General features: G+C 43.6%; 1 protein-coding gene across 3 annotated transcripts in view; it reads left to right on the top strand.

Moving 5' to 3' along the window:
• Window positions 1-271: 271 nt before the first annotated feature.
• The window catches only part of slc43a3b (solute carrier family 43 member 3b), an 18828-nt gene continuing 4099 nt past the window's right edge, over window positions 272-15000 (top strand). Inside the window, exons 1-7 of one of the 3 annotated variants that reach the window (XM_083651566.1) lie at window positions 272-430; window positions 7095-7467; window positions 9183-9312; window positions 11711-11757; window positions 11870-11946; window positions 13241-13333; window positions 13510-13649. In XM_083651566.1, the coding sequence (XP_083507692.1) occupies window positions 7299-7467; window positions 9183-9312; window positions 11711-11757; window positions 11870-11946; window positions 13241-13333; window positions 13510-13649 (656 nt within the window). In that variant the 5' untranslated portion in view covers window positions 272-430; window positions 7095-7298. The other 2 variants (XM_083651567.1, XM_083651568.1) reach the window with 2 other exon arrangements.

Consider the following 15000-nt stretch of genomic DNA (forward strand, 5'->3'; position numbering starts at 1 on the left):
TATTATATTACTATTACTATTAGCCTACTATTATTATTATTATTATTATTATTATTATTATTATTATTATTATTATTATTATTATTATTATTATTATTATTATCATCATCATTGTTATTGTTGTTGTTATTTCTATGGCGGAATGGATCTTATTTCACTCTGACATCACAGTAAACGTCCTTCATCTTGCTGCTGGAGATGCTGCAGCCACCCTGTTATTAGCTCATGTTTCCAGTAGCCTATGGAGGCAGGAAGGGCGTATGGACCAAGAAGCGGGGCCGGAGAGAAACGGGCAGGCAGACACGCTGCTGAGACAGATAAAGACTAGAAGACCACACAGGCTCGCCCGTGTGTTTTCCCCCCGCCCAACCGGCCCGGGCCAAGTACCATGGCTACTGGTAATACTGCCGACCAGAGCGCAGCGCAGCGGGTGGGTCTTCAAGTCTTCAACAGCACATCTGAAAAACAGCACTGCGTGTAGGCTACAATGGGAACACGGTAGGAGGGCAAATCATCGCGCAAGTGTACATCCTGCTATGAAAAGGCAGAGAGCTATTAGTCCAGGCAAAGTAGCGTTTTACGACAAACTAATTGTAAAAGAATTTTTTGCAGCTTAGATCATTTCTATGAGGTGTCCAGAACAACATACTAAAAGTCCTAAGAAATCCTAGTTGAGGAAATATGTTTAATTCTCATCAATCCAAGATGTGTGCCAATAAGGCCAGACAACAATACACCCCAATGGGGCTATTTTTTTCCTTTACTCCTATCAAAATAAAACTTTATACAATGAAAGTATCCATGAAAAGTAACATTTTTTGTATTACAAGTTTCTTTGAAAATTAATTTGAATATGCAAATGAGCTATACACTAATCGAATATAGGCTACCCAGGAGCAGTGTTGGGGGTAACTCATTACAAAAGTAACATATTACATGTAATATATTACTTTTAACAGTAACTCAGTAATATAACTTATTACTTATAGGATTTCAGTAATATTATACCAGTTACTTTGTCAAGTAACTCAAGTTACAAATTGAGTTTTTATTTTATTTATCAAAGCACATATTTAAATAAAGGTAGCCTATAATCATATCATTTCCTTATCAAACTGTGTGTTTTTATGCAAACAACCACGATAAATGACAATAACAAAGGAAAAGAATAACATTTAGAATTTTGGATTGTTTACACTGACTTCAAGGCGCAGCGATGTCATTCTGCTCGTGCTGTTGTTTTGGAGAAAGTAATGCAAAAGTAGTGTAATAAGTAACGAGTTCCTCTACACAGACAGTAATATTGTGAAGTAACTTATTACTTTCAAATGAAAGTAACTAGTAATATGTAGTATATTACAGTTTGAAAGTAACTTGCCCAACACTGCCCAGGAGTAAAGGAAAAAATGAAGCCTATCACAATCAAACCTCACACAGTGAAAGTATACATGAAAAGGAACTTTTTTGTTTTACAAGTTTCTTGGAAAAATCTATTTTAAATATGCAAATGAGCTCAACACTAGGCCTAATTGACTTGTCCAATAAGCCATAAAGTCACAAGTAAAACAGGGGCCAAATAACTAACACATTCATGTCTATTCAGTAAGTTAACCTATGCATAAACAAGATAAATTTGAAGTCACTTGCCACACTTACCTGGGTCACTTGCCACAAAAAGGCAATGCGATGCTACTTCAAGATGAAAAGTAGTTTTGACCTTAAGCAAAATGTGTCTACAGTAAAATGTCTAGTTAGAAAGGAGTTGGTAACTTAAAATGTTCCGATTGGGTTTCTAGCCTAGATATTGCTGTTGCTAGCTTCTCATAACACTGCAAAGCTACTTTACAAACGGTGGAAGTCTGATGTGTGGCCCGCCTGGTCTGAAATACTTGCTTACTACAAAAAGAGAAGCAGTTTTGGTGTCTGGCAAAATTATTTAAAGAGCTGGAATGTCTGGAAAGTGTGTCTATCTGGTTTTTCATCTGTCTTCTGTGTGAGAGTGAATCTTTAGTTGGTAAGAATGACTTCTGCCATTAGGGAGGTACGGTAGGGCAGTGGTAAGCACTATCGCCTCACAGCTCGAAGGTCGTGGGTTCGATTCCCAACTGGGGACGAGGTGAACGCTGAAGGAATGCGTGCCCGTCCGCATGTCCTCGAGTGCCCACCGCCCGGGTGGGGTCGGCAAAAGGGCCTTTCTGTGTGGAGTTTGCATGTTCTCCCCGTGCCTCCCGGGGGTTTACTTCATATAGGAACCCCCTTCACAAAAAGATGCAATATCCTGGTTGCTAATGTGGTTCCTCCTCTGGTCGTAAAGGGCGCCTGTTCAGAGGGAGGGGAACTGGTTGGAATAGCGTGAACCTCCCACGTGCTATGTCCTACCGGTGAAGCTTCCTCTGTCAGGTGAAAAGAAGCGGCTGGCTAACTGCCCATGTCTCGGAGGAAGCATGGAGCCAGTCTCGGCTCTCCCCAGATCGGCAGAGGATGGAGTAGCAACCAGGATTGAGAAATCAAGTGAGCACTAATGGGGAATAAAATGGGATAAAAAAATCGGGGGGAAAAAAGAAAAGAAAAAAAAAGAATGACTTCTGCCTGTTATATCGTAATCTTACCAACAATACCAATTATTTGTAAATCTACCAGCCCAAAATGTAATCTCACCACGTTACTAATGACTAAGATGGCTATTCTGACTTTCTGTCATGTCATTGGGTTAGGCTTGTTCGAAAATAAAAAATAATAATTTAGAAAGCAACTGGAGGCAAGATTGTGCAATCAATTCTTAAGGTCAATATAAGTCTTTTTGTGGCAGTCTTACCCAGGTAAGTGTGGCAAGTGACTTCAAATGTATCTTGTTTATGCATAGGTTAACTTACTGAATAGACATGAATGTGTTAGTTATTTGGCCCCTGTTTTACTTGTGACTTTATGGCTTATTGGACAAGTCAATTAGGCCTAGTGTTGAGCTCATTTGCATATTTAAAATAGATTTTTCCAAGAAACTTGTAAAACAAAAAAGTTCCTTTTCATGTATACTTTCACTGTGTGAGGTTTGATTGTGATAGGCTTAATTTTTTCATTTACTCCTATGCGGGTATATTTTGGGTATAGCCTATATTCGATTAGTGTATAGCTCATTTGCATATTCAAATTCATTTTCAAAGAAACTTGTAATACAAAAAATGTTACTTTTCATGGATACTTTCATTGTATAAAGTTTTATTTTGATAGGAGTAAAGGAAAAAAATAGCCCCATTGGGGTGTATTGTTGTCTGGCCTTACTGGCACACATCTTGGATTGATGAGAATTAAACATATTTCCTCAACTAGGATTTCTTAGGACTTTTAGTATGTTGTTCTGGACACCTCATAGAAATGATCTAAGCTGCAAAAAATTCTTTTACAATTAGTTTGTTTTTTGGTTCCAAAATGAGTTACTTTGCCTGATAGGAGAGGACGAAAATAGATCAGAGGCTCATTGAAGGCAGATACCACTCATTAGCTACAGGAGGAATAGTAGCCCAGCACATACTAGCCTAGATACATCAGCAGTGTTGGGAGTCACTCATTACAAAAGTAACAAATTACATGTAATATATTACTTTTAGCAGTAACTCAGTAGGCTAATATAACTTATTACTTATAGGATTTCAGTAATATTATACCAGTTACTTTGTCAAGTAACTCAAGTTACAAATTGAGTTATTTATTTATTTTAAATCAAAGCACATATATCAAAAGATACAATCATTTCCTAATCAAACTGTGTGTTTTCATGCAAATACCCACTATAAATAACATTTAGAATTTTGGACTGACTTTTTTCGGGATGGTTCCGGGGCAGCAATATCATTCTGCTGCTGCAGTTATTTTGGTAAAAGTAATGCAAAAGTAGTGTAATAAGTAACGAGTTACTCTACACAGACAGTAATATTGTAAAGTAACTTATAACTTTCAAATGAAAGTAACTAGTAATGTAATAACATTTTGAAAGTAACTTGCCCAACACTGTTGGATGACATGCATGAAAGATGCATGACATCGTCAAATGCATATCAAAACACTTTCTCATTGAGAAAAGCAAGACCGTTGGCACACACAAAAATGGTTTGACTGTTCGGGATTCCCTCTCATCCAATGACCCTATAGGCCTATATGTGAGGGATTTCATCACCCATACACCATCTCTGTTTCCTGAGCCACTCTAGAAAGAGGAAGCAGTTCATGCAAACAGGAAGTGTGATGAAGAAACAGTGTCCCGTGGTTTCTTGTTATTTTGGATACGCTATTTAATGATTTAGCCTACTGTAGATAGATAGATGATGACCCCTTACTGTTGGCTGTCATTTCGGCAGTTTTCTTGTTAGCATGAGTCCAGAGTCTGACCGCTGGTTACACACACACACACATGGTCACCAGGCAGCGGTGACCTTGCGGTGACCCCCAGCAGTCTTGAACATAATGACAGTCTGAGGTTTAAGTACAGTTGTAAAGTCATGTCAGGGAGACGGGGTAGGAGTTGTGGTCCCGTACTGTTCCTGACTTGTAACTTTCTCGTCACAAGGGACCTGGTTCAAATCCTGTCCCCAGCTATAATCCTAATGCATGGGACACACCAGAAACATCTCCGTGGCAGCGCGTCACGGAAGCGTCGAGCAGGAGCCTGGCTATTCACACCAGAAGCGCTCTGTTTTGCTCCACGTCGGTCACAACTTGTACTGACTTCATGCCTGGTTGTGCACGGCTGCTCGCGGCTTATGTCAAAAATAGACCAGATGTGCGATCGGTCTCCCCTGTTAACAAGGAAGCCGAAATTAAACTGCCGCCGCGCCGCGCCGCTTCCATGCGACGGAGAGACTTCTGGTGTGTCCCCGCCGTAACCCCAACAAAGTTGCTTTTGTTGCCTAAACCTGAGCCGAAACACAACCAAGTTGCCGTGCCTGCCGAAACTTAATTGGCGATTCGAGCCGTGGCTCCCACGAAACGTTATCGGGTTGAACCAAGCCAAACCGGCGTATTTTGACACACTCACTGGGAATGAGAACCTGTTGTACACACACATACACACAGACAGACAGACAGACACACACACGCTTGCATGCACACACAGACACACACACACACACACACACACACACACACACGCACACACACACACACACACACGCACGCACACACACACACACACACATACACTGACACATGGTATTGGTTATATGCATATGCAAACATACATAGCTTTCATAACTATGGATGTAGCAACCGGGACGGCACCCATTGGTTTGTGGCCATCCGTTTTGGAGTCCGAAGCAGCTAGCGTGAGACCAGGGGCTTCCCACAGAGCCACAGCGCCACCTGCTATTTGTCCGTGATCGGCGAGCTGCGCAATCACTTGACAGGTGACCTGTCATAAATCAAGTGAGAGGTAGGCCATTGACTTCCATACAATCAGACTTCTTTTTGCAGCCAGTGGAGCCACCCTCCGCAGGCCATTAGAAAGGATGCAGGTTAAAGGCACTTCCTCATTGTCTTCACTTTTCAAATCTGGAAGTTGTCCCTTGGTACACCGTGTACCCCCAGTGTCACTGCCGTGTGTGGGTGGGTTGCTTCTGTGCACTCTCGGTCATTGTTTTAAGGAAGTCTGTATGAATGTGTCGACATGCATAAATGTACACATGTATACATAGACAGCTGTGTCCTGTGATGACGTCAAGCATCCGTCTTGAAGTCTTGTGGTGTTTCAGTCATGGTGCCACTTACCCCACTGCCCCCAGTGGCCAACGACCTCTCCCTCCACCTCCAGTAACCTACTGCATCGCTGCCCCCAGTGGCCAACGATCTCTCCCTCCACCTCCAGTAACCTGCTGGAACCCACTGAAAGAAAACCAACATCATCAGCAAACCAGCCTTGATCAGCATGCCGATTAGGGGCCTTAGTGCATTAGTGACATTATGCAGCCCCTAACATTAGTGCTTAGTGCATATCATGATGATCACTAACAGTTACATAGCAACAACCCAGCAAAGGAAATGCAAAGTGACACAGCTTACGGAAGTACGGAAATATCTATAGGACTGTTAGTGCAGTGAAGAAGATGAAGACTAGTGGTCCATGGCATCCTGGTTGGCCTTGCATGGTTCCTATGGTCATGGAAGACCTGCATAATTGAAGGAATATGAATATTGATCGTGTTTCTTCTTGTTGAGTCGTTCCTCTGTAATTAGTGCAATTATTTTTCCTCTTCTAGAAAACGGTGTGTTTTCTTTCGCAAGTGAGTCACATGACTCGTGATTTCTGGCTAGCCAGCACTCCCAACACCCACATCTGGAGTCCATCCCATAGCTTTCAAGTTAATGTAATTGCTGCTCTAGCTGGTGTCTGGCTAGCTGGGGAAGGCAGGATTGTTTAATCCCTGCAGCCACTGCCACCCCGAGGAGAGGCCTTTCCTCTGGCGCACACTGGAGGGAGAGAGAGAGAGAGAGAGAGAGAGAGAGAGAGAGAGAGAGAGAGAGAGAGAGAGAGAGAGAGAGAGAGAGAGAGAGAGAGACCCTTGAAAACAGGGATCAGGGGGAGGAACCCAACTGGAGGAGAAGAGGAAGGAAGAGCCGGTCTATATAAAGTAAGGGAGAGTGGGTGAAAGGAGTGAGAGCAGCTGGGGAGACTGGCCAGAGGCTGAGCTGGGATCAAGGTGGGTCTCAACCATGGCTTCTTATCTAGCGGATATTGCTACTTAACTGGAGTCAATTCTTTGTTGTTTTGTTAAAACTATAGTGTCTTCTGCTGTTGGCTAAATGGGTCTAGTCAACACAACCGTTTAAATCAGTTGTGTTGTGCTGTGTTATGCAACGTCTGAATTCACCCAGGAGGAGGAGGAGGAGGAGAAACTAACCGAGTGGCTTGGATTCAAGCAGTGTATTTTTTGCCCAGATGTTTCCATGTTTTGCTCCCGTCAACTCTAAGATTTTCCATCAAAGTGTGTCGGGGAAAATGTGAACCCTGTTTCTCTGTTTCTGTACATGAGTGTTTGTCTTTGCTGTAGGGCTGGAAGATGGATTGTTCTCACTAAAGGTCATTTTGATTTCCTTTCTTTTCTCAGGTAAAGTGAGGAAAGCCAGCTGTGTGCATGACAGTGTCATCCGTAGAGTGTTTGTGAATTGTCTGTGTGTTTGTGTGTGTGCGTTTGTGCGTGCGTGCGTTTGTGTGTGTGTGTGTGCGTGCGTGCGTTTGTGTGTGTGTGTGTGTGTGTGTGTGTGTGTGTGTGCGCGTGTGCGTGTTTGTGTGTGTGCGTGTGCGTGGAACCATGCCGGACTTGCGTCGCGGCCTCACCTTCGCTACGGGCCTGGTGGAGTGCCTGTGCTTCGCCGGGGCCGTGTTTGGATGGGCTTCGCTGGTTTTCGTCCTGCAGACAGAGGGCTACTTCAGCTCGTTCTGTGTCAACGCTACGGACCTCAATGGAACGCTGATCACAGGTCAGTTTGGCATCTTCACCGCCCATTCTGACTGTCTGTCGAGAGTTGGATGAGGCTGAGTTACCTGGTTAACAGCTCAGGGTGTGGGGAATGTGAGAGGAATGCAGATGTGTTTTAGCCCTGGTAGGATATCACAGACATCTGTTTTTGGGCTCAAGCGCGCGCACACACACTCATGGGACCTTCTGACCTGGCCTCTGGGCTCCAGTGAAGGTCTGCATTGACCATATTTGTGAGCCCACACACACGAAAAATCGGGGACCTCATAAGATAGATTTTTTATGCCTCCAGTCCACTGGCAACAGAGGTGGCCAGAGGCATCAGGTTGTCCGTCCATACATCCGTCCGTCCGTCCGTCCGTCCGTCCGTCCGTCCGTCCGCCCGTATGTCCATCCATCCCATGCTCAGTAATGTGATATCTCAGGAATTGAGGGAATTTCTTCAAATTTGGCTCAAACCTCAACTCAAGGATGAAGTGATTACATTTTGGTGGTCAAAGTTCAAGGTCACTCTGACCTCATGTCCATCTGTTCCATGCTCGTGAACGCGATATCTCAGGAATGCCTTGAGGAAATCTCCTCAACTTTGGCAAAAACGTCCATTTGGACCCAGGGATGAATTGGTTAGATTTTGGTGGTCAAAGGTCAAGGTCACTGTGACCACAAAATACATTTTTGGCCATAACTCAAGAATTATGCTAATTATGATAACATTTCACACAGGTTTTATTGCATAAAATGGTGAAGTGATGACATTTTACATCCAAAATTTCAAAGGTCAACCTCACTGTGAAATCATAATGTTTTGCTTATCACTGTAGCTGAAAAACAATCTTGGATCATTCTACAAAAATGGTTGAAGTACTAGATCCCTACTGCCAAATACAATTTTATTAACGGTATCTACTATTAGACAGGACATGACTAGGCAGGGCGCACTCCACAAGCATACATGTCAATATAGTGACAACTTCGCCAAAAAATACACTTAGTACCTTTTATTAAATTCCTTCAAATTCTTCACAACCTATATTTTATGAGTCTGGACAGACATGGATGTAGACTGCAACTTGACTTGTTTGGCGGAGGCATACAACCACGAGGTGGTTATTTCTAGTAATCTTTTCCCTATTTTTTTCCTATATTAGGGATCGTTGTATTTAGACATACGCATACACATACATAATAGTGGTCAATGAAATGCTATTCAAAGATTGTGCTTTCATCAAACCATTTCATGTGTCAAATAAATGAGTCCGAGTTCATCACATGAGTTGGTCACATTTTACAGTCCAGAAGGCTTGTTATTTTTCAAAGCCCAACACACACACACACACACACGCATGCACGCACGGGGACACACGCACATACACACACACACACACACACACAGGAACACACACACACACGCATGCACGCACGGGGACACACGCACGCATGCACGCACACACACACACACTTGCACGCACCTGCTGCTGTCTCTTTGTTGACCCTAGTGGTCACGAGGAGGGAGCATGAGGAGCTCACCTCACTGATGTGTTCACCTCACTGAACACATCTACCCCATCACCCCCTCTTTTAATCTGTGTGTGTGTGTGTGTGTGTGTGTGTGTGTGTGTGTGTGTGTGTGTGTGTGTGTGTGTGTGTGTGTGTGTGTGTGTGTGTGTGTGTGTGTGTGTGTGTGTCTCTCTCTCTCTCTCTCTCTCTTGCTCACAGACTGCAGTGGACAGGATGAACAGTTCTCATTGGTGTTCACCATCGCCTCCTTCATGAACAATTTCCTGACGCTGCCTAACGGTTTCCTGTATGACCGGTTTGGCACCACTGTGGCCCGGCTGTTTGGAATGTGAGTCTGATCATGACACCTTGATTGGCTGCTGAAAAGCTGCTGGCCTGTTCAGGCTGGACATCTGGTTAAATGTTCAAATTTGTCACACAAGGGCTGTTACAATAAGAGCTGTCACTATTGGTGTTTGTCTGTGTATTTGTTCACCAATCAAGTTCGTTCGTTTGTTCGTTCATTATTTCTCTCTCGAATATGAAATACCTACCAATTCCATGTTGCCAAAATAAATGTATACATTCCAGAAAACAAAATAGAATCATAAATTGTTACTGTATAGGCCTAAATACATACATACACTGTATGTATGTGTATATGTCTATGTAATGTTGTAGGCCTAAATAGGAAAATGTTCATGGGAAAAGTAATAAACATGACTTAACTCAGCTATTGTCTCTCACCCTGTTAGCAATGGCATGTTGAGACAAACTTTGCCACCGCCCACAAACTCTTCTCTTCGTAACCCATTTCTGTGGGGCAGTAGAACTGAAAACTTTTCCTCAAAGTACTAAACAATCATAACAATAAAAACAAAGCATGAAAGCTTAATGCTAACTAGCTCCCTTGTTATAGCAATACCAGCTATAGAGACAGTCCGCATGTCTGGGAACGCCCACAAAATGTTAAACGGCTGGCGCGTGAGTGGGGTAAAACCGCCGATATATCTCATGGGCTGACTCACCAAAAGACGGTGCTGTGGCTCTAAACTACATGTTTGGGGGTTCTAGAGCAGAACACAAGACAGATGTGCGTATACTGCGGTGGTTAAATCCCCGATCGTGTCTGCCTGGGCTGGGCTATCAGCTAAATTCTAACTTTGCTGAATGGATAGAACGGGGGTTTTTACCCCACCCTGACCACGCCCCCAGCCAGGCTGAGCCAGCTAAACCAGCGTCTATGACGAGACGTGGCCTCAACCTATACCAGTCAGATTGCTTGGCAGAAACTCCCAGTTTTCTCATGCTATTTCACTGCAATGAGACAGAATGAAAGAGTCCTATAAGGCAGCGGCTAACAGTTATGACTAAACCAAATACAGACTAGCTGAAGACAGACGAGCCTCTGTCCTCCTCGTCTGCCTGCAGCGGCTAAACTAATTCCAACAGGCATCAGCTGTATTATAGCTCAGTATATTGTCTTATTTTTTCCACCACACCTGCGGCTTTCTCTGTCCCATGCTGGTATTTTGCCTCAGAGGGGTTCTCATCATGTCTGCCTGTTCACATGAGGAGGGAGTGAGGGGTCATGAGGAGTCATGTCATCGTGCTTCTGAAGGTTTCCAGAGGGAGGCCAGGCAACGCCGGTTGCTGAGAGCTGGGAGGGAGCGCACCATAGGAATGGAGACGCATGCAAACATGCCAAGGACTGACACTTAGCAATGCAGACAACAAACAAGTTTTACGAGAGAAAAACAACGAAGCAAGAGGGAAAGGATTAGAGAAAGAGAGAAAACATAGTGCTTGTGATGTCAACAATAAGCCTATGCTACGGTTTCCTTCTGGTCACTTGTTGAAAGTTGAGGTGTGTGTGCTTGTGTGTTTGACAGGGAATTAAGGGTTGTACTGGATCTGTGGTTGTTGAGGTTAGCAGTGTCAGCTAAGGTCAACATGGCTCACATCCAGTCACTAACTAGTCCTCCCTCCCTATGCCGCACATTTATTATCTTTCATAACACATTCCCCCAATGGGCGTAGACACACACACACACACACACACACACACACACACACACACACACACACACACACACACACACACACACACACACACACACACACACACACACACACACACACACACACACACACACACACACACACACACACACACACACACACACACACACACACACACACACACACACACACACACACACACCTCCCCAGTCTGTATCCCCAGAGATTTCCTAATCACACACAAAACAAAATTGGGCCTCTGGTGTTAAGCTCATCCATATGTTTCCAGTAATGGAGGGTGGAGAGGAAATTGAAAGCCGAGGAATGCAAATAGATAAGGAGGTGGAGAGGTGTGTGATGGAGCCTCTGGCATGTAGGTGGAGAGGTGTGATGGAGCCTCTGGCATGGGAACGCCCAAGAAGAGGGAGTCAAAGTGGGCTAAAGGCTTTCCAAACAGGGCCAAGTAGGCACCGGTAAAGGAACGAGGGGAGGAGAGGGTGGATGAAGTTCAAGCTCGATTCAAGGAATTTGAGGGAGGTCAATCAGAGGACAAACACGTCTGCTTTGAAAACCTTCACTCTTACTTGTGGTATTGTTTAGATCAAAATAGGTCAAGATGAGATGACATGATAATATTTTCCAAGACAATGCCCAAGACAAATTTCTCCTAAGGGAGACAATAAAGGCTAATATAATCTAATCAAATCTTTTCTCTCTCTCACCAGATTGCTTTACACCACGGGTAGCTTGTTTGTGGCCTTCGCAAATGCAGGTAAAAACTCCCTCTGTTCCCTTTGTGCTGCCTCAGACCCACATTGCCCTGGTCATTAACCTCATACAGACTGATGGTCATTCATCTCACTTTTTTTGTCGTCCTCCATCAGCTCAGTCCATCCTCCTCTTCCCTGCTCTCTCCTTCTTGGCAGTGGGCGGAATCTTGTTCCTGATCACCAACATGCAGGTATTGAAGCAGTTATACCGCACACAAAGCCACAAAGACACACACACACACACACACACACACACACACACACACACACACACACACACACACACACACACACACACACACTTATCACGTGTTCATATGTTGGGAAATCAGTTGCAAGCTAACGCTTGCAGCACCTAGTTGTTGTGGGGAAATTGCTGCAGTGCAATGATCATGTCATTAGTTTGTTTTCCATCTTTCTATTAGAATGGTTTCTATCAGAATGGTTTTGAACAGACTAAATTGTTAAATATTGAAATATAAGGATTTTCTTCACGCAAAAACAACCAATATTAAGGAAATGTGTAGTCAAATTCTGTCAGTTTTGTGATGTATGTTTTGGGACTGTTTTACCAGTACAGTACTTGAGCAAATGTACTTAGTCACCTTCCACCTCTGTCAACCAGTAGGTTTTACTGTAACAGTCCCATAACTCGACTTTGGAGAACACTGTTTTAGAACCGTCGCTCCAAAAGAGTTCTTCTAAGAGTTCTTCTGAGTGCACTGCAGTTACAGGACTGCTCTTTTGAAATCAGACTGCTGACTTTACTGGCAGCTAGATAAAGGCTCGGGCTGTCCTTGGAGCCTCGCAGGCCTTTTCACAACAACACTAACAGAGTCCGTATACTTGGGACTCAACACACGTGTACTGACTGCAGGGCTGAGCTCAGGCCAAACTCATGACCCTGTGGGAGGGAAACACAAAGACCCTGTGGCCAGGTTGTGATGTTTTAATGTGTTCGACTTGTGGTTTGAATCTTTATCCAACCAGAAAAGTCAATTCAGCAAAAACATTATTTACACTGAAGGCCTGGCAAGGAAGCATTGACAGAGAAATATTACCATAGACAGAAAGATGGATATAGGAGAGATTATGGCGCAGACAGCTTGAACAGCTAACATCAGTTGGAGCGGGGAAAAAGGGGGTGCATGAATGAATGATTGAGGGGAGTGAATGAATGAGTGGGCATGGCAACTCAAAGGTCTCTCTTCCTGAACTTCCGCTAAGCTCCATTTGAGTATGTCATCTTGTGCTTTCGGGAAAATTGTCATTTTTCATAATTTTGTGACATTTTATAGACAAAACGACTTGATTAGTCGAGAAAATGAAGGACAGACAAATCGATAATGAAAATAATAATTAGTTGCATCCTTACACGCACGCACGCACACACGCACATACGCACACACACACACACACACACACACACACACACACACACACACACACGCGCACACACACTTTCTCATTTTGCCACTCTTGTAGGTGGGGAACCTGTTTGGCTCGCGCCGCTCCACCATCATCACGTTGTACAATGGAGCCTTTGACTCTTCCTCTGCACTCTTCCTCGTCATCAAGGTAAGAAACACTCTCTCTCTCACACACACACACACACACACACACACACACACACACACACACACACACACACACACACACACACACAGTCACACCTCAGCAGCACAGTGATGAATGAAAACAACAGGTTACATGGATACTTTCATGGTGTAACGGTGACTCGTCTTCCTCTGCAGTTGCTATTTGAAGCAGGCGTCTCCCTGCGCGCCTCCTTCCTCTTCCTGTCCGCCTGTGGCATCATTCACCTGTTCAGGACCTTCTTCCTGCTGCCCAAAACCACCATCCCCTACCCTCTGCCTGACGGATACACATACGGGTAGGAAACAGCAGCACACATAGAGGCTTGAAGGAGACACAGATGCTTAAAGGAACACTCCGCCCATTTTCAACCAGCTTTGTATCATTAGAACATCAGTAGTATATCAGAAAACTGTAAACGGTTTTGAAGTCTGTCATTTAATTTGACAGTTATTGAGTGTTAAAGTGTGGACCAGTGACATCACTGGTCCACACTAACTCAAATTAATAACTCATTAACTCAAATCAACTCTCAAACTGTAAACGGTTTTGAAGTCATTCATCTAGTTTGACAGTTATTGCAAGTTGATTTGAGTTAATGAGTTATTCATTTGAGTTAGTGTGGACCAGTGATGTCACTGGTCCACACTTTAACACTCAATAACTGTCAAATTAAATGACAGACTTCAAAACCGTTTACAGTTTTCTGATATACTACTGATGTTCTAATGATACAAAGCTGGTTGAAAATGGGCAGAGTGTTCCTTTAAGAGACACAGACGCTGAAACATGAGCCAGTTTTTACTCTTGAATCACCTGCACATATCATTCTTATTGACTACGTTTACATGCACACAATATTCCGCTTTCTGCCCATATTGGGAAAAAGACAATATTCTGACTAAATGAATAATCCACTAATATTCCCGTTTACATGCAGCCGTAGCTCGCCCTCCCCGACACGTGAGGGAGGGGGGGGAGAGAGAGAGATGCAGGTAGGCGGAGCCGCGGCGTTTTTCTGTTGAGAATAAACACAGAGCAGCACTATTCTTACGAGTATCACTTGGTCCATTTCAGGAGCTTGCTGCTTGCAGGAGCAAGCATTGTGGACTTCCGTGGGGACCACCCTCTCTTTAAATATCTCTCTCTTTAAATCAATGTTGCTCATCTCCTCCCGATCAGAAATGTCGGCTTTTCTTTTTGCATGCCAGAGATGATGGATTATTATGATTATATCGCCTGTTCTAGCGCTTTCTAGCACACATCAGTTGACCACAAACAGGCAACATGCCTCGCAAACTGCGATAAAAACCCTGATTGAGACACATATTCCGAATGCGCTGTATACATGATCAAAGAATCCTCCGAAAACTCGAATAATACTGGAATAACCCAGATGTCTTAATCGGAAAATGCTAAATTCGGAAAAAGGGCAAATTAGGAAAATGCAACTGGAATATGCTGTTTACATGACCCTTATCAAATTCAGAATATTGTCATTTTCCGAATAATAGTGGAATATTGTGTGCATGTAAACGTAGTGATGATCCCTCCTTGGTAATGCCCTTGATGTTCTATAAAACCGTAGAGCCTTAAAGCTTTTAAACCTCAATAATAAAGCTAATTATCATGAAAGAATTGGACTATAG

This window comes from Poromitra crassiceps, assembly GCF_964638095.1.
Source record: "Poromitra crassiceps genome assembly, chromosome: 15".
In the NCBI taxonomy this organism is placed as follows: domain Eukaryota; kingdom Metazoa; phylum Chordata; class Actinopteri; order Beryciformes; family Melamphaidae; genus Poromitra; species Poromitra crassiceps.